This window comes from Parus major, chromosome 1 (genome assembly GCF_001522545.3).
Source record: "Parus major isolate Abel chromosome 1, Parus_major1.1, whole genome shotgun sequence".
NCBI classification, from domain to species: domain Eukaryota; kingdom Metazoa; phylum Chordata; class Aves; order Passeriformes; family Paridae; genus Parus; species Parus major.
This window is the reverse complement of record NC_031768.1, coordinates 29,113,507-29,132,866: the sequence shown is the minus strand read 5'-3', so window position 1 is coordinate 29,132,866 and position 19,360 is coordinate 29,113,507. Positions and strand designations below refer to the sequence as shown.

Sequence of the window (19,360 nt, the reverse complement as noted above, 5' to 3'; positions counted from 1 at the left end):
GGGCACCTCATTGTTCCAGGGGGGCACCTCAGGGTTCGGGGGGGGGGCACCTCAGGGTCCGGGATGCACCTCAGGGTTCCGGGAGGGGGGGCACCTCTGGGCCAGCGCAGCACCCTCGCCAAGCGGGGCCCCGCCGCAGCCAGGAAGGGCAGGGCGGGCACGGGGCGGGGAGCCGAGCGCTGGGCTCGGACACCTCCTGCTGCCCTCGCCCCGGTCAGGGCATCCCTGAGGGTGTGCGGGGCCGCCCTCGCTGCCGGGGACCGCTCCGGGGCCCCCTGCCCGTCTCCAGCCCTGCCTGTACCCGAACCTCTCTCCCCACCACCCTGCCCCGCTTCCCTGCTCGCCACTCCGCAGTGCCACTCGGCTTGGACACCTCTGTCCAGGGCCCATGCTGTGCTTTTTCCTTGTTACAGAGCTGTCATAAACAGTTTAGCGCTGAAAACGGCTTATTTCAACATACAGCCCCTGTCGCCGTCTCTGCGCTGTCTGCAGCTCTTTCCCTCGCACCTGGGTGGCTTTGGAGGAGGTGGGCTCCTCCAGCACTGCTGTAGGCAGTAGGACCAACTATGCCTAAAACATTTGTGTATCAGCTCTCAAATGCCTCATTTAGAAAAAAAAAAAAAAAATACTATTAAGGACTTCATATTACCTTTCCATTAATGCTAGCAGAAATTATTTTCTCACAGAAATTATTTTATCCCTTTTCCTTCCTGCAATCAACAGTTCTATTTTCCTTCCTCAGTTTTTCAGACTGAAAGATCTGTGTATTGACTCGCTGAGAGAGACAACTCTCTGTTTCAGTGATAAATGAGTTTCAGAAGAGTTGTGAATTCAAGCTGCAACTCTCTTGAATTTGGAGGACTCCCTCTCCATCCACTTTCCACCAGGCAAGACTTGCATAGTAAGTAAACAGCTTTGCTTATGTTCTTTGAATTTAAGACAGATTTTCATTTTTACCAAGAAATTGCAATCCTGGCAGAATGGTGGTTAGATTTAGTATGTTTAATTCAACTGTTTGTTCAATATTTTTGTTTTCTTCAGCAATGCTGTGCAAATTATGGCACTGTGAGGTAATAATTAAAAAATACTTAAATTCCACAAGAAGCCATTCTTAAAGAGGAAAGACTAGATCCTTCCTTTCTCGACCCCAAGATGACTGTTAAAACAGTCACATATTCAGAAGAATCTGTTGTGTTTTTCTTAAAAAAAGGAAGTCATAATCCTTTAGGACCAAACTGAGTTTTCCAAAAGTGTTGATCAGAATTAGTTATTTGTCCAAAATTGAGGATCAATCACTTCTATGTATCAGCCCCATTTAATTCCAAAACCTTCTAGTGATTCTGGAAAAGTGGGGGATAATCTTAATGGTGCAAAATTTTCTAATTCATGAGACATTGGTAATGCATTTTACAGAATTTAAGCTTTTGGTTTTTTTAAAGTTTTTGTTGGTTTCAGAGTGGCACAAGCATTTTTAAGAGGCATATTTTATTATTAAAACTCTATCTGTGGTTTTAAACTTGTGTAAATGAAAAAAAAATGCTTAAAGTTATTGTCATTTTGAGCCTTATAGACAACTTACCATTTAATCAATTTTCATTGAAACTCTCATTTCCCTCTATTGCCTTAACATTTTGCCCATTAGAATTTCTGTACTCCTTTATAAGGCAGAGAATTTTTGCTTTTACTTTAAAATAACTCTCAATTTCCTTCCTTTTTTCCCTCCCCTCCTAATTTTTCATTGAAGGGTACTCAAACTGTATGACTTAAATGTAAAAACTTTTAGCCTACAGTAGAACAATTTCAGATAAATTGATCAGGTTCAACAGCAATGAGAGAGATTAAAGATTAAGGTCCTGTGTCTTGATTTTTAGTAGTCATGAATCTCAAATCTGGTCATTACAAAGTCACTTCCATTATACTGTGTGCATTCAACCAACCTTCCACCACTGTGTGCTGATGTGATATACCAAAAAAAGAAGTGGATTTAGAATTAAAAATCTGGTGTTAGATGATTCTGTCTTTATGTAGTGGATCATAGTCTTGCAGTCTCTAACAGCTGTATTTCTTCTGAATGTGATAGGATAGAAAAGGAAAACAAAATTCAAGAAATTAGAGAGAGAGGCCCTTCTTTCCTTAGGAAGTGAAGGAGTTTGAATCTCCATGTGTAATAAGGAACTAAAATTGCTTGTTTCAGAACTCAGCATCCAGATTCTTTTAGCTTTCTAAATCTGGCCCTGCCTTCCAGTCTTTCTGAAGAAAGGGATGTGAAACACTTCCTTCATGTCCTTACAGTGCTTTAAGGGGTGATGGCACACTTGTAAAGAACTGAGACAAAGGGTAAGAGAGGGAGAGCAACTACACCATTTGGTGTCCTGGAATACTGCTGGAAATGCAGTAGCCTCCTGCCTCCAGACTTTTCAGGTCACAGGAACTTTCTGACTCTAAATCTTAGTCTTTTAAAGTTTGTGATTTCTCAAATTACAACAGGTTTACTTAATAAAAAAATAAATGGATTGCTAATGAGGCTTCTTTTGACAGAACTTTCTGATCTCTGCAGTAAGTCTCATGTGTGTCTTATTTGTCCATCCCTGTTTGGATCACACTAAGTGAAGTTATCTGTTTTGTACTTGGGAGCTGAACTCAGCTGATTGTGTGTCTCACCTGTCTGTTTTGTAAGCAAAGCTGAGAGTCCCAGGAGTAGCTCTGTCTTTGGCTGCTGTTCTGAGGAACCTCAGAAGGTGCTCCAAGCTGGTCTTATTTAGCGGTGTTTTTCACTTGCCTTTGAAATCAGTTGTCTACACATGTAGCAACTGAATATGGGCTGCTTCATGTCCTCCCCTCAGTGGAAATGTTAGCACTCTCAGCTGGACTTTATTGCCCCCACACATAAAATTGTGGAAGAAATTGCATGTTTCATTGTTTCCCAACAGGCTCAAAGTTAGCCACCAACATATCCTATCTACAACATTGTGCTGTTCTCATTGAAGGCAGTGGAAGTTTCCACTGGCTGTTTCAACAAAGTCTAGCCTTGCAAAGTTTATTCTCTTTGTGGAGAAAAAAAATCACTGTCCTGTCCTGTGGTAGGTATCTACTGGCTTGGGATTTGAATGCTCTTGTAATACTGCAAAATGCATCCATTAAATAAGAAAATGGAAGAAGGAAATCCTTCAGTACTTTCTGAACTTGAAATGAAATTGCAAAGAAAAATCTGTCACCATTACCTGATGTATGAAAATAGCTGCTATGATAAGAATATGTAACTTCCCACTTGGAAAGCCCTCTTCATCAGCAAACAATAGTTACACTGCTCACATGCTCAAAGAACCTGTTTCACTGCACTTGTGCTGAACTGTGAATCTGTTTTGTTTTTTTTCTTAGGCTTTCAGAAGAAGCAGGAGCAATTAAATTTAGAGTTTTTTTGGCAAAGAAGTGAGAAGTAACTCAAGAAAATGACTCTTATTATTTTTTTTGCAATGTTGATCATGGAATCTGCCACTGGTAAGTAAAAGTCTTCAATTCAATAATAGAATCTTCAAAATATATGCCAATTTCTTGACAGTTGCTTGGAGTAGGACAAGTTTTGTGTTTTGCAGCCAAGAACAAAAACTTAAAAGTTTGGCAATTACAGCCCAGCTCCAGACTTTGGAAATTGGGTCCCAGACACCAAAGTTATGAAATGAAAAACAAGGACGCTACCTGGAGAAATCTGATGACATACCAGTCATGGTATGTGGCCATGACTGCATGAAGAGACATAGCAAGCAAGAGAAAGAGTCCGCTTCTTTCTGTGCCATTCAGAAGTGTGGGCACAATAGTAACTAAACAACAATAATCTCTGAGAACCTCAGGAAGAAGAGAGACTGAAGGGTGATTTTATTTTTGACTCTAAATGCTGGATCATGGTTCCTTTTCTGTACTTTTAATGACTTCTGTATGCAAAAATCTGGGGAATTTAGGAAGTCAGACTTGAAGACTAAATTTTACACACCTATTCCAAGGCAACTTTCTGAAGATATCTGAAGTTGTTCAGAAATAGATCTACATAATGATTCAGTTTTAATTAGGAAGATAAGGAAATACAAATGTTAATTTATAGGATGTGTGCTTTTATTTCAGACATATTTGTCAAGTCAAACCATATGTGAAGAATTTTTCCTTTCCTCTTCCATTTGTGACAACTGCTTCACTGTAGAGTGAGGCCAGATTCTGCCCTTTGAGCCAATTTGATTCTGACACTGTGGAACTCATGTGAAAGCATTACAGAGATAGGGAAATATCCTTTTATTTTCAGCCCCCTTTTCCTTTTGGTGTTGCTTTCATAACATAAAGGCTTGGAAAATATTTTCAGTAAATATATATAAATATATATGAAAAGTTTTTCAGTAAATATTTCAGGAATAAATAAATAAATGCTTCCAGACCATTTTTCTGAAAGAAGTATTTTTATAAAATACCAGCAGCACAGCAAATAACTTTAAAGTCAGTCTAATACAATTTTCTGAAATAAGTACTTGGCTTCCTAATGTGTCTTTTTACCCCTTTCTCTAAAGAGAAGCTGTGTCCCCTTCGTGCCTCCATTGATGTTCTAGAAGGGGAATATTTTTTCCTTTGTTATCTTGGGTCAAGACATGAACATTTTCAGGAAGAAGCGTGCACAATAACCTGGTACAAAGAAAGTGCTGGAAAGCAGCAACTGATAAAGGAAACACACAGAATTGTTTCCCAAAAGAATTTTCTGGAGTTTTGGCCAGCTGAACTCAGTGACTCTGGGAATTATTCTGTCATTCACAGGTGGGTACACAACACAATGGGTGAATGTGTTGCCTGTGCACTTGCCTATGATGAAGATAATTTCTTTGTCTTGTTTTTTATAGCTAGTGGCATCCATATAAAAGGAGCTTAGGGAACTGCATTAACTGCAGTGTCATTTCCAACTTCCTTTCACAATAACTATCAAGATGGACCTGCAATATTTGCAAATATCTATAAGGAGTTTCAGCCTTTTAAATGTTCTGTAAACCTTTTGATAAGGCAGGTAGCATTTTTTTCTGGATTGTGATTAATTACCTAAGCAAAATGAGTGGCAGGCAACTCTTCTGTCCTCTGCCAAGAAAAAGAAAAAAATTGCTTGTCTTCTTCCCCAGACTTGTGCTTGCTTGCTGTGTTGAGTGGATCTCATTCTATGAGGCTTGCCAAATCATCTAACTTTACAGTAAAGACTAAACATAGCATAGCTGAACTCTGCTTTCTGTGCAAACCTTGGCCTGCATGGAGCCATTTAAAGAACAAATGAAGTAATTGGATTTTATTTTTCACTGCTGTAGAACATCAGGGGTGAAAAGGAGAAATAAGGATGGGCCTCCATTATTTGGCTGTGATCTTCATTGGAAAACCATGGAAGACTAAATTACTACATCAAATTTCTTATGACTAGCACTAAACCCATAATTCTGCATTTACAGTTGAAACAATGATCCATTGGAAGCAGATTACCTTGCATGTAGTGATTTGTGCTGTTGTCCAAGTAATACTTTTAAGCTTCTAGCCAGGTTTGTAAATGATGTGGGACTGTGGATACCGAAAAATGCTCTCCATGTTTTTCCAGAAATATTGCAGACTCAAGCTTGATAGTTTACAGTTCCTAGCTAGACTTCAATTCTTAACTTCCAAGTCAACTTGGAAGCTGAAAATGTCTTTTTCTTTTTTTTTTTCATATATCGTTACTGTTATCTCCTTACTGATATTATTTTTAAAAGTACTTACTCGTGGTATATGAAATGCAAAATATTTGTAGTTATATGGTAAATATTGAGAAAAATTTTATTCATCTATGTTAAATTCAAGAGGATTTTCTTTAGGGATGGTGAATAGGTTAGTTTATCTAGTTATAGAGTTTTGTTTTGTTGATCAGTTTTCTGTATGGTCACTTCACAAAAAAACCCTATTAAATCTAAAATCTGTCTCTAATGCCATCTAATCAGTGGCACAAAATGCAGACTGACAAATTTTGGCAAGAGGAAAAATGGGTGGAGATCATACCTGAATTGCCAGGCTACTGAAGGAGACTGACATAAGGGGTCTAAAATACAGGACAAAAGAGCAAGGAGCTATGATAACCTCAACCTTAATTCATGATCATTGTGGTTTTCTGATTTTTTAAGGTCTTGGGGTCATGACAGTAAATCCACAGTAAACCACAAGAATTCCATACAAAATATTATGAAAAAGTGTAAATCTGAAAACTGAAGGAAACAGCCTCACATACAGAAGAAGGAGATGACAGGAAAAGAACTAAAGTAAAACGATTAGAATGAAATTTGTTAAAATGAACAATTGTTTGAAACCACAAAAATGTCAGAATACTTTATGAAATTTCTTGATTTACTTGTTTGCTTGAGAGAGAAACTCAGAAAAAAATTTTGATTACATCAAAGCATTCATTTGGAATTGAGTTTTGATTTTCTCCTTTTTTTTCTTGTCTTCTAGAACTATGTTACCTGCTACATTTTAAAAGTCAGTTTTGAAAGAAAGTATTTTTGAGGAAAAAACTTTTTATGCTGAAACATCTTTCTTTTAATATTTTTTTAATAATTTTAGATTTTTAAAAAAAAATTATATTTTTTTTCTGTTAGGCTCATATGGGTACTCGTTTTTCTGTTAGGACCAGAATGAGGCCAAAATCTTGCAATCCTCCTGTAGGAAGTTTTCACAGGTCTCACCGCCAGAACAACAGGCAGAAGGGGATTTTTTAAATGGGATTTTCATGGGATCTTTGGCTTAGTTTATATGATAGTTCTCACTATTGGCAGGCATATTAAATGAGTTAAATTTCAGTAAATACAGAAGATTATTGCAAAAGCTGCTTTCTGCAGAGACAGAGAACTTTTAGAAGTCTCTATGGGGAAAAACTGTGGGCTATTGTAGACTACTGGACTTGTTTAAGATTTAATAGGAATGACTGAATGGAGTTACTTTAATTTCAGAGTATTTATAGTAGGTTAAAAGTTTTACTTTTGAAAGAAGATATGCTAAGTATATTTTTATTTATCTTTTTAATTTTCAGCTGTTTAATTTCGAGATTATGTGGGAAATAATTCTCAGAATATTTATAACTGTTTAGGCAGTTTCAGGGAACAATATGACAATTACATATACTGCAGATTTTCAAGAAAGAAGACAACATGTTGGCAGATTTCGCAAACTAATTAAATGTAGGATTTTTTTTCTGATGTGTTACAACTGACAATATGCAAGAATCAAGAGGAGGAAGTGATGGTAACAATATTTTTGTGGTGTTTTAACCATTTATTTTTTGTTTAAAGCGGAATCAGAAGTTTTACAGTTAAACCAGAAGTGTCCTGCTGAGACATACATAGATAGCTGAAGTGTGCATATATGTGTGGTGATGTGATCATATATGTTTGTTAGTACACTAGACTTAGGATATGAGTTCAGGAATCAATGGACAATCACCTATAGGCTTGAATGTGTCCATTTTCAGCAACATTCTTGAAAGTAAAAATTTCATATATACTTGTAGGTGTGGTAAGCAGCAAAAACTGTGTCACAGGTGTTTGAAAAGATTTGTAATTTTCATGGTTTTTTTTATAGCCTGTATCCTGTGGTTGTCAAAGAGAAAAACAGAATAGAAAAAAAAAGCAGGTCATCAGGTTGCTCTATTTTGGTCACCTTGAAACTAAGAGAACTTGGAGGTTCCTGAAAAACCCCAAAAACTACAGAGAACCATGATAAACAAATGATACATTTTAAAATCCTAATATTGCTCAATTTTTCAATATGTTTAGAACAATTGAAACCTGTGGGAACATACATATAGAGTTAATACTGCAATTTGGAAAGAAGAGTGACAGTTTCTGTAGAAGACTGCAATATTGAGATAACACTGGCTTGTTGCAGTAAAATAGCTAAGGGATTACTTAGAATTGGCTATGTATCCAGTAAACTTGGTTTATATTCTCAAAGGGCTTTCAATTCCCTATATCATCTAAGTCAAGATAGATTTTATTATTCCTTCTTGGTGGATTTGTTGGGGGGAGATTGAAAAGCTGTAAAACCAGAAGTGGTTTTGTTCCTGACAAAATATCACTGAAGACTCTGAACAAGTAAAAATCAGTATAAAAACATGTAACAGTTGAGACACTAGCAGTTTAAAAAATACAACTAAATGATTTTTTGTGTGTGTGTGTTGAAAACCATGCTGTATGGCAGGCAGGTAGAAATTATGTATGAAAAAATACATATTTGTTTGCACAGGTATGGTTTTAATGTCCAGGGACATTCTCCTTGCCAAATTTTGGCTCATCAGGTAGAATATTTTGATCCTCTTTGAGTGGTTTCCCCAGATAGGATCACAGAAGAAACCTCTGTGGAGTACCAATGCTGTGGAGAACATGTGGCTTTATGGACCCTTTTCTTTCATCTGCTGAATCTAGAGAGTAAAATCATTTGCATTTCATGGCTAGATCTGTAATTAATTCTCTGACAGTATTCAGATTAGTAGAGTGATGACTAAAGAAACACATAGACTCAGTGGAATTAATTGGAATTAATGTTTATGTCCACACCTAAACTTATCATAGGTACCTTTACTGTCAGGTGGAGAGAGACCTTTCTGGGTCACAGATTATCTTGTCCTAAACAAAACATATAAATCAGGTCATATAAACTGCACTGTAACTTCTGTGGGTGGCTTCTGACTGTGGTCCCACTGCTGACTGTGATAAATGTGTAAATAAGATGTTGAGGAATAGGTGAGAAGAGCTCCACCCACTGTGAATACCCAAGTGAGCTCCTTTCTGATGGAAAAGTTTTGGTAAAGCTTTTCCTGTTTGTAACAGCATAGTTAGCTGATCTACCAAAATCACTGTGTTTTGGTTTGAAGAGTCAATTACAATCAGGAGTAATGAACATGAATGAGTAAGAACCTGTGTAGCTTGAGAAAGGGCTACAATGCAAAGAGGGTGAGCGGAATATATAAATACATTTGTTTGGGGAGCTTAAAAAGCAGAAAATAAACAACCCAAGACTTGGTCTAAATTCATCATAAAAATGATGTCCTAATAGCTTTTCTGAATCTTGTACACTCAAAAGGTCAGTTAAGAATAATGTTTTAGCTGAAGCAGGGATCCTTCTCCATTTAAGCTGCTTTGTCCTCTTGGCCTTTCTCATTGAAACAATTCTTGACTAGTTGCAGTTCTGGAAGAAGTTTACTTTTCTTTTTTTGGAGGCAGAAAGAGTAAAACATATTTATGAAGATGTGACTGACATTGGAGGGTAGTTCTCTATGATTGCTGCTTTTCCTTTGTCAGTCCCTGCTTATTCAGAAGACAAATGAGAGCTTTATGCACTAATTGCAAAATCTCACCCATTAACTGACAGAATCTCACCCACTAACTGACAGCAGCATATGGCTTTCTCTTAAGCTCTGACTTTGCCAAATAAAAGTCCTCCAAGTTCCTTTCCCTAGGTAGTCATTTATTTGGATATATCAAACAGTGAAATAACTGTTTGATATCAGCTATGATCTGATTCTTTCAAGGAATATATGGATAGAACCTAGTAGATATCTAAATAGCAATGAGCAGCTCCTAGATATTCAAAACAGGTATTTTTGGAGCATATTTATGTGATCTTTTATAGACACTGCAGGGAATGTGATGACTGCTGCATAAGTGATAGTTCCTGAGTCTTTCAGTCAGCCTGGGGTGCTCAGCTGCTATAGATCTCTACAGATCTCTGATCAGTGCAGATTCAGAGACAAAGAGATGCATCCTTTCCAAAGTGCCTTGTTTTGCAGACATGCTTGAATACATAAATGATGCTGTAATTCTTGAGACTTGTGGAGTATTTCGAAAATACCATAGAATTCCAAAATATTCCAAAATACCTGCAGAGTATCAAACAATTAGTAATTGATTAATATTGCTTTGTGAACAATACCAGACTTGCCAATATTATTTCTAATTCTACAAATATATTTTTCTGTCATGGCTTTTAAATTTAGCAACACATAGCAAATTAAACCTGCAAAATCTTTAGCTGATTTAAGGCCCAAAATTCTTTGATACTCTCATGTAACTATGAATGATGTCACAGATTGTTGAATCCTTGTTCAGGTCAATGTAGCATATATTGTCATGTTTCATAACTGTATTGTCAAATGTTTTGTGATAGTGCAATTAGTTTAGGTAGCCTGTTTGGTTAAAGGAAATCACATTTATTTGGGAGTGGGAAAGTGATAAAGGGGAATAAAAACAAATGGATCACTTTAGATGCACTTTTTACCTAACACATGTATTTGAGAATTTATTTGTGTTTTGTATCTCACCAAGCTGTATTATTTTAAAAAGCTCCTAAAACTGATTTTGCTATATATTTTTTTATTCTTAGCAATGGAAAACAAAATTTCACAGTTCAAAAGTGGACCTTGAATGTACTTGAAAGAAATAAAAGCAGCTGTTTCAATGAAAATCATTTAACTACAGAAATTAAAAGTGCTGGAACTGGTCATTCACTGAAATGCAATGATTTGTCTCTCTATGAAAATGACAGTGTAACATGGTACAAGGTAATTACTGAAATAGTGTCACTCAAATCATTGGCTGTAGAAACATCTGATTGCAGGAAATATTAATTGCAAACAAATTTTTAGAAGCATATACCAACATTGTAAAGCTTTAATTTATCATGGGATTAAGGGGAAAAAATATTAGACAGATACACAAAAAAAAAACCCCTTTTTTCTGCTCTCAGATATATTAAAAAAATATACCTGTTTCAGACGTTACTAAACTAGTAGTTTGGAATGATACAAGATCTGATGTGCATGTCTGTTCGCTGATTTAGGCAGCAGCTGGTTTAGCCAGCTGCTACTTTGCTGATATGGATATTGTACTGATGCTAAATGAGATGCCAAGATTTTTATTTTACAGTTGGCATGTACTTGTAAAGTAATTGCAAACTTTTCAATTTTGCTGTTTCTGAATAGTTTTTAAGTGTGTAACAGATCCAGTTCTGTTCATTTTTGGCAAGTCATCTTTTTGAGGAGTGCTCCTTGGTTGGAGTAACAGACCCTGTTCACTCCAAGATCAATCAGTTTCAGGAAGGGATGTTGAGTGGTTTAGTGCAGGCATCTGGAGTAGCCTGGCAAGAATGAGCTACAGCCCTGTTCTCTTGTGTTTCAGGGCCTGGGAGGATAGGACCATTGATGGATAGGGCCATAGGTTGTTATGTTTTCCTCAATTGCACTGTTCCCAACTTCTAATGGGTTAAATGTTCAAATGTTCCGTTTATGTGACCATGAGTGAAAATTGGACCTGCACCTCTTTTGGGTCAGTCAAAATTTTGACATGTGTTTGAGATAGTGAAAAGGTGATGGTGACACTTTGTTTCAAAAAATTTTTTAAATTTCTTTAATGGTTTAAATGCATGTTTGCTACAGAACAATATTTTCTGGTTTTATTGATGCAGGACTGTAAGACTTATGAACATGCAACAGAGAGGGAACTAAATTTTAGAACCTTAACAGTACAGAACTCTGGGATATATACCTGTAAAATTTTAATCAGTCATGAAGGAAAGATATACCACAGCACAAATACAATTAAACTTGTAGTAGAAGAAGGTAAGAAAGCTTTGTAAAATTTTGAAGCATACTTTGATCATGATCTGAGCTATTTCCAAATAATTTTAGAAGTAAAAAAGAAATTAAGATGAAATATTACTAATTTTGGAAAATTCATTCAGTATATTTTCCCTAGTTTTATTCTTTTTTTTTTTTTTTCCAAAATAGCTGCTCTAAGTAAGTCATATAAACTTTTTAAGAGTTCTGCATGAGAGCCTTTCCAACCATTGCAAATTGTACTCTGTATATATATATACGTATGTGAAAAAAATTCAACAAGACATACTGGGTTTTAAGCTACTTAGTAATGTCAGAATTCAAACATTGTTCTGTGAATTAAATGGAATGCTTGTGATTAATTTTATATACAGACCAATTATGTAACTTTTTTTGTGGAAGAATGTAAGTAAGCATTAATATTAATAGCAATATTTCTATTTTTAGATGCATCAGAGGCTGTCACTTTGGAGATAGTTGGACATCATGAAGAAATTGAAACTGAAATAGGTATGAAATTAATTCAAAAATCTTTGAGGTAACTACTCTACCTGTGTGCTTTTGTTCTGATTTCTTTATGGTTAATGGTCTGGATAAGTGTAGTTAAGCTAAGAATTGTCTGTGCATCATCCTGTATGTGATCTAACCTCACATCTGGTAATGTTTTGCTGAGTGTATTACATGATTGATACACAAGTGCACTAAATGTACCCTTTCACAGAGGCAGAAGCTGAGGTTGCTGCTACATCTGGCAAGAGAAAGTGGTGATGGTGATAAAACATCTCTCCATGGCTTTCTTTTGTAGATAGCAAACCCCATGAAGCAATGTGTAAAAGATGTATGGTTTACTCAGTGAACAGCAGTAATGACACCTGATGTGGCTGAGATGTTAGCACCTGCTGACACCTGATGTGGTTGAGAATGTTATTCCTCATAGAAATGAGGAGAGTGAGGTGTGACAGTCCTGGCAATATGTGCATAAACATCTGTATTGTCAAGAGACCTTACCTGTGCTTCTAGCTGGAAGTAGAATAAAATGATCTGTAAATCTGAAGTAGATAAAATGATCTGCAGGCTTCACACAGTCTTGGACAGGATCCAGGATTTTGTGATTGAGGCTGTAATTAATTTTTTAAAATAGAAATTTACCTCTCCCTCCCCTCTTCAAAGAAATCTCACATTCCAGATCCGCAGTATTCTGCCCTTATTTTTTCCAAGTGTACGGCTGTCCTTTTAGTTTTGCAATTTCTTAGAACTATTGAAACTTTATGGGGTGGTTCCTGTCTGTTACAGTTAGTGCTTTGAAATGGGACAGGTAGCTGACTGAGTAAATGACTTTTTCATGTATTCAGGAATTTCCACTTGTGATAATGAGATAAGAATTTGTTCTGTCCATGTTCAGCAGGTGCTTTGGTTTTGTTGAGTAATCATATATAATTTCCCTATTATAATTAGCTGGTTGTAATTCCCCTTACCAGTTACTTACGTTCACCTGGCCCTGGAGCACTGGTGATAGGTATTCCTCTTCTGTTCCCAGCCTTCAGAACACAGTCTAGTTTGTAGAATATCAGAATATCTCAAGTAGAAGGGACCCATAAGGATCATCAAGTCCAAATCCCTTTAGTTCTCTAAAGCCTGAAGTTCTCAGGTCTATTTAAACCCACCTGGCTGTGATGATTCATCTGAAAAAAAGCAAATGATGACTGTCACTTTGCAACAGTGCATGACTGCCAAAGCCCTCACCAGTGCAGGTGTAACACCTATAAAACATTGAGCAAGGGCTATGAAATTCAGAAAAGAGCACAGCTTATAGGATATGTTTCCTGGAAAGTTGACAATTTACTGCACTGTGTGCATGAGTACTACTTCTCACTAAATCTTCCCATGTTATGCTTTCTTTGTAGGTAAAGAGGAGATACTCAATTGCACAGGTTTCTTGGGTTATTATATGCAAGAAGATGCCAGTCTCTACTGGTTAATTAACCAAACGTTTCCAGAACCATGCACAGGTATCCCTGAGAATGAACCTTCAATATGTGAAGAAGAACTCAAAAAACTACAGTAGGTTTTCCAGAAAATGCTGCATTTTGTATGAGATGATGTCCTACTTTGTTGAACTGCAAATTCAGTAAAAACCACAGTCTGAGGTTTTTCTCTAGAAGCTTTTCCTCAAAATCTGCCTCTCAGGTTGTTGTAGGTTTCTGTACAGATAGTGCTGCTAACACCATTCCTTGTTGCAGGTTGGGAAACAAGTTCTATATTACAAGGCTACTACGGATCAAAAAAATAAGAGAGAAGGACATGCATCATAATTTCACCTGCATGTTGCAAGCTGATGAAAGCACACAGATAAGAACAGTAAAACTGAAGAAAGGTATGGCATAATCTAGAAATAATGTATTAATCAGCCTTCTCAATCCTGAGGGCATTTCAAAACACTGCTTCAAATATGTCTGTCTGCTAATGAAGGCCCTCACACATCCAGTGCTGGACGTAACAACCCCTGGGTGATTCCTCTTGCTCTCAGACAGGGGGCAGAAGGAGTGCAAAGCAAAAGGAATACAGACTACAATGAGCATGTCTTGAGAGTGCCTTCATAAAAACTACACAGTTTAAAGTGTTCAAAGTATGTATTTGGAACTAAAAAACCCAATACAATAAGAACAATAATAATAACAACAATAATAATAATAATGAAGAAAAGCCTGAAAGAGACTAGAGGAAAAAAAAGTTAAAAATATTTCAGCCAAGGAGATGAAATGGGACATTAAGGACTTATGGATAGGACAGAGAGAGGGGTATAAGATAGATAATAAGAGGAAATAATAAAAAACCTGAAGGAAACTCATCACAAAAGGGAGTGACCATCATTCTGGGATGCTGTAAATCTATCTGTAATGTCAGTGTTGAGCTCACATACCCTGCACACACATAAATGAGGTGTATGTGATTGCATCCAAGATTGTTTCTCCTGTTTTTACAGTAAAACATGTTTTGTAGCTTATCTCAGGACCAGTGACATGCATATTGCTTGAAGCATAAGCAGGAAAGGATTCCCATCAATACTCATGATGATTTTTTTGAGGTGATTTTTAGGTGCCATCAGTATTTGATACAGTAATCTTGTCATATAATAATGTTTTTTAAGGCTATAATTTGCTTTGTTTCTCTTTTACAGGGAAGACTCGAGACCTGCCTGTGCACATATTTACCACTGGAATGGTCCTTGCTCTGCTATTTCCATTTGTTGCTGTAGCTGTGGTGTTTGTGTTTGTGATATTTAGGGTCGACTTTGTTCTATTTTACAGATATGTATGCAGGAGAGATGATACTGCTGGAGGTATGACTTTGCTAATGCTGACATTGAAATAAGCATATTAATGAAAAATATTTTCTGGCAGGTTCTATGAAATAATCATATTTGAGGAAGATAAAAAAATCTTAAATCCAGGAGCAGTGTGAGAAGAAACAAATAATATATAAAAGAGATCTTGATGGTCAGGTGCCAGTGTGTGTTATATATGTGTGACAATAGCAGCAGATAAACACAGCGAAGAATCTGCCTCTGGAGCAAGCCATGGAAGGGATGTGGTTGGATGCTGTTCAGATGAGCTCAATTCTGCCATATTCTTCATCATAAAAGTTGGTGGGGAGGGATAGGTTTGCAGTTGTCTATTCATGAAGAGGATAACAGTTGTCAGATGGACAGACTTGCACAAATTTGTTTTCACCTCACTGATGCTCTTCAGTAAGGTGAAGCTTAAAATGTTTCCTTGACTGTAGAGGCCATTGCTGTTTCTAGGTTTGTCACTACATGCATATGAGGAGAGCAGGAGTGCACATTACCAGTATCTTACCAGGCAGCAGCTCTGTGGCCTTCATAGCAAGCAAACCTGACCATTACTCAATTTTAAGAATTTTTTTTTTCTGAAAATTGTGGTGATAAACCTTGCTGTATATATAGGTCTGATCTTGGCCCTCCTTGGTCTCTAAATCAGTCTGAATGTAACTTGAATGAACTGCAATGGTTGGAGATTTTTCATTAATGGGTGGATGTCATTTATGCCTGCCACTGTTATTACCTACTTGTTGATATCATCTGCCACAGTGTGCTCTGACTTTCACTCAGGGAGGATCTCTGAGGACCTCTGGACTATGCTCCTGGAGGAGCTGCCTGCTGGATACTAGGCAATGGATTTCTTACTCCTAGAGCTCTTGAACATGTAGGGTTTTGTAGAGTTTACTTTGTGCTCTGTCTTATGAACTACATGCAGTGAAGTGTTCAGAAAGGGCAGCAAAGTACAGTTGAAGAAGCAAAGCCACGTGTGCTGGTGTATCAATCCTGATAGTTGCTCTGTGGCAGTGTGGTGGACCTGGCCTCTGGACTGGTCTTTGATTTTCTGTTTGTAAATTAGTCCCCAAATTAGTAAATTAGTCCATGACCAGACATGGCTTACTCTCATAACAAAAATAATTAACTGTTTTGTTCTCTCTTTTGCCAGTTTCCATTCCACTTGATACTCTTAGACATGATGTACAATAAATGTTGAAATCTGCAGTATCACTTAAATAACAGTTTTTTTAGGTTACAGACACATTTTTTTTTGCTTCCCTTCATAACTTGACCTTCACAGATGTGACATTAATTGGTTAAATTAATCTAATTTTATTTAAAAAGTACTTTAATTTAGAAAGGAAATATTTTCAAGTATTTCCCAAATGCAGAGTCTTTTGTATCAACTTTGCATTTCTTCAGAATATTTTTTGATTCTGATGAAGAGTGTTTGAAGACTGTTTAGAGTCTTCAGAAGAAGATGAAGAAGATCAGGGGTTTCTAGATGATTTACTATTGAGACACTAAGTTTGAAAACCAGAATGGCGAATTAGATCCTGGATTTCTAATGGCTGATAACAAGACAACAATTGTTAATTATTTTCAGATGGAAAAGAGTATGATGCATTTGTGTCTTACCTGAAAGACTGTGTTTCTCCTATTGATGAAGAGAGAGAATTTGCTTTGAAGATATTGCCCATGATATTAGAAGAAAACTTTGGGTACAAGTTATGTATATTTGAGAGGGACATATTCCCCGGAGGAGGTAGGTGTATTGAATATTCTTGTCATTAAATAGGCTCATAGTTTCACACAAAGGTAAAAGTCTATAATTAGACAGAATTCTGTCACATGTTGTGAATTGAAAGGATACATGTTTCATTTAATCTGGACTGTGTGCATGCAAAGTTTGGTTGCAAGCGTTTTACATGCTTCATAGTTATATTTATGAATTCATATACACTTACACACACATGCACATGTATATCACTAATCACAAAGAACTAAGAAGAAAAGATCAAAGAGCATTGAGAAGTTTCAGGTGAGGACACAGAAGATACCAGATATTTCTCAGTAATAGTGCTTTTGCTCTGATTTTGCTGAGGGACAGTGAATGAAGTCACATTTACTGTGCAGAGAAGCTGGTGACTCTGGAACTAATTATTCTTAGGTAACTTGTATGTTTGCTATATCTTCAGCATGGTGGTTGAAACCACTTTCTGAATTAAATGGGTGCCATAACGAAATAGAAATAAGGAATTTTGTTTGGCCCAGGGTGTATCTGGATCAGCCTTTTGCTTGGATAAAAGGTACTATGAGTTTTCATTTAGTCCAGAGATCCAGCTGAGGAATAGAATTTCATTGTCCAAACCATAGAACAATAAGATCAGTCAGCCTCCCTCACTAAGCAGGATCTTGTCTCTTTATATCTATTCCTGATAAATTTTTTCTAACCAGAGAGGAGCCACAGCTCTTCCAAGCCCATTTTTCTTACCTATTTTCTTTCTTTAAGTATTAAAAAATTGTTTACTGAAGTGTGCTGTCTGATTCTTTCAATAGTTTAGCTTATTTCCTTTTCTTTGGTCTTATCCATTGTGAACACATAAAATAGAATATTTCCTTCTTTGTACAGGAGCCTTTGGTGTTGTAATACCCTTGTCAGCCTTTTATTATCCTCAGTTTTCTCTTAATTTGGTAAATTCTGCAGTTTTCTTTGCCTTTCTCTACAAGTAATGTTTTCTAGATCTCTGGTTTATGTAGACTTTGTCCCATGGTGTTAAAACAAGCGCTGGAAGCTGTGCATGAAAATTCAATTTGATATTTAAAGGGTATCACCATTCACTTTCATTCATCAATTTTCATGACAGAAGTCCTCAATCTAAAACACAGTTGAAACTCCTTCTGTCAGCACATGCTGGTCTTCTCAACACTGGATTACTGGAAATAGATTTGGGTGTTTGGTGTCATAAAGGAAGGTGTAACGCCAGGGTTACAGAATACTTGGAGAGAGGTTGCTGTTTGTGGAATCATTCCAGTGGTATCTGTTAGGAAAGAGCAAAGAGATGTCTGATTGGGGAAAGTTATTTTTGCTGTCACCTTTTGTCCATGTGACTACTGCCATACAGCAGTCTAGGGTAGATGGAGATTATCAGTAGGTTTATGTCTGCTCTAGAGAACAAGCTTTGACTATACCCGAGTTAATTTTCAGAGACTCTTAATCTCTAATACATATTAATCTCTTCATAAGGACAGGATGCTTACATATTGTCACTTTATAAGAGGGACATTTTAGATCCATATGTGAATTTAAAAGATAAGTTGATTCGGTGCCTATCCTTTCAATTTAATATAACAAAAGATTTATCTTTAATTTGCAGCATTTGTTGATGACATCCATTCATTCATTGATAAAAGCAGAAGATTAATCATTATACTGAGCCAGAACTACGTTTCTGACAGAGCCATATACGAACTTGAGAGTGGACTGCATAAAGCTCTAGTTGAAAGGAAAACTAAGATCATATTAATTGAATATATGCCTATAAGTGACTACAGTTTCTTGCCAGAATCACTGTCACTTTTACCATCAAGGAGGGTGGTGAAGTGGAAAAAAGAGAAATCTCTTCCCGTGAATTCCAGATTTTGGAAGAACCTTCGGTACCTGATGCCAGCAAAGCCTATCAAGATAAAGACCAAAGGGCACTATAATAATCTTGACCTAGGCTCAAAATCTCCTCAACCCTGGATTGAGGGCTGTGACTTTAATGCAATTGTATAACAATTCTGGAGAAAGAAGGTGTAGCAGAAAACTATATGTTTTGTTAATTAATAAAATGAAATAAATGAATATTTTGGGGAATAATGTTGATTGAGTGGCCAGCTCTGAGATCTGAAGAGAATGCAGAAGTTTCTGCAGTGAGCAGGATGATGTTAACCCCAATTGCTAAATCCTATCTCAGAGAAGGTTTCCTCAGCAATCTGTGCAAGGAGCAGAAGTTTCATTCCACTTAAGACCTACAACATGGCATGAAGCACAATGAAAAACATTTTTATTTCACAGTTTTCAGTGATGGAGAATGATATTATGTTTACTTGCATATACTCTTTAGGCCCTTCAATAAATAAATCAGTACTTGCAATCTCTTATTATTATTTAGATTCTCTTTGTTTTGTATTTTGGTATTTTCTAAGGATTCTGATTGTAAGTAGACCCAAACAGCTCCTGCCTTAAAGAGCTTGGCATGCAGCTTTGGCAACATAAAGTAGAAAAAATCCCAATCCAACAGTGAAAAAGGAGGTTAGAAAAAGTAGGGCAGTTTTGGATGGTTTAACAGTATTTACTACTGAATTGTACATGGTCTGTAATGGGGAATCATTTGAAGAAA

The 19,360-nt window shown here is 36.7% G+C and overlaps 1 protein-coding gene across 4 annotated transcripts in view; it reads left to right on the top strand.

The window, feature by feature from the left end:
- The window catches only part of IL18R1 (interleukin 18 receptor 1), a 22,732-nt gene extending 3,605 nt beyond the window's left edge, over positions 1-19,127 (top strand). Inside the window, exons 1-12 of one of the 4 annotated variants that reach the window (XM_015640543.3) lie at positions 114-526; positions 743-901; positions 3,379-3,498; positions 4,551-4,791; positions 10,411-10,588; positions 11,491-11,644; positions 12,089-12,151; positions 13,546-13,702; positions 13,882-14,015; positions 14,820-14,981; positions 16,582-16,740; positions 18,353-19,127. In XM_015640543.3, the coding sequence (XP_015496029.1) occupies positions 3,450-3,498; positions 4,551-4,791; positions 10,411-10,588; positions 11,491-11,644; positions 12,089-12,151; positions 13,546-13,702; positions 13,882-14,015; positions 14,820-14,981; positions 16,582-16,740; positions 18,353-18,753 (1,698 nt within the window). In that variant the 5' untranslated portion in view covers positions 114-526; positions 743-901; positions 3,379-3,449 and the 3' untranslated portion in view covers positions 18,754-19,127. Of the gene's footprint in view, positions 1-113; positions 902-3,378; positions 3,499-3,593; positions 4,792-10,410; positions 10,589-11,490; positions 11,645-12,088; positions 12,152-13,545; positions 13,703-13,881; positions 14,016-14,819; positions 14,982-16,581; positions 16,741-18,352 lie in introns of those variants that run through there. The other 3 variants (XM_033513297.1, XM_015640534.3, XM_015640551.3) reach the window with 3 other exon arrangements.
- Positions 19,128-19,360: the final 233 nt, after the last annotated feature.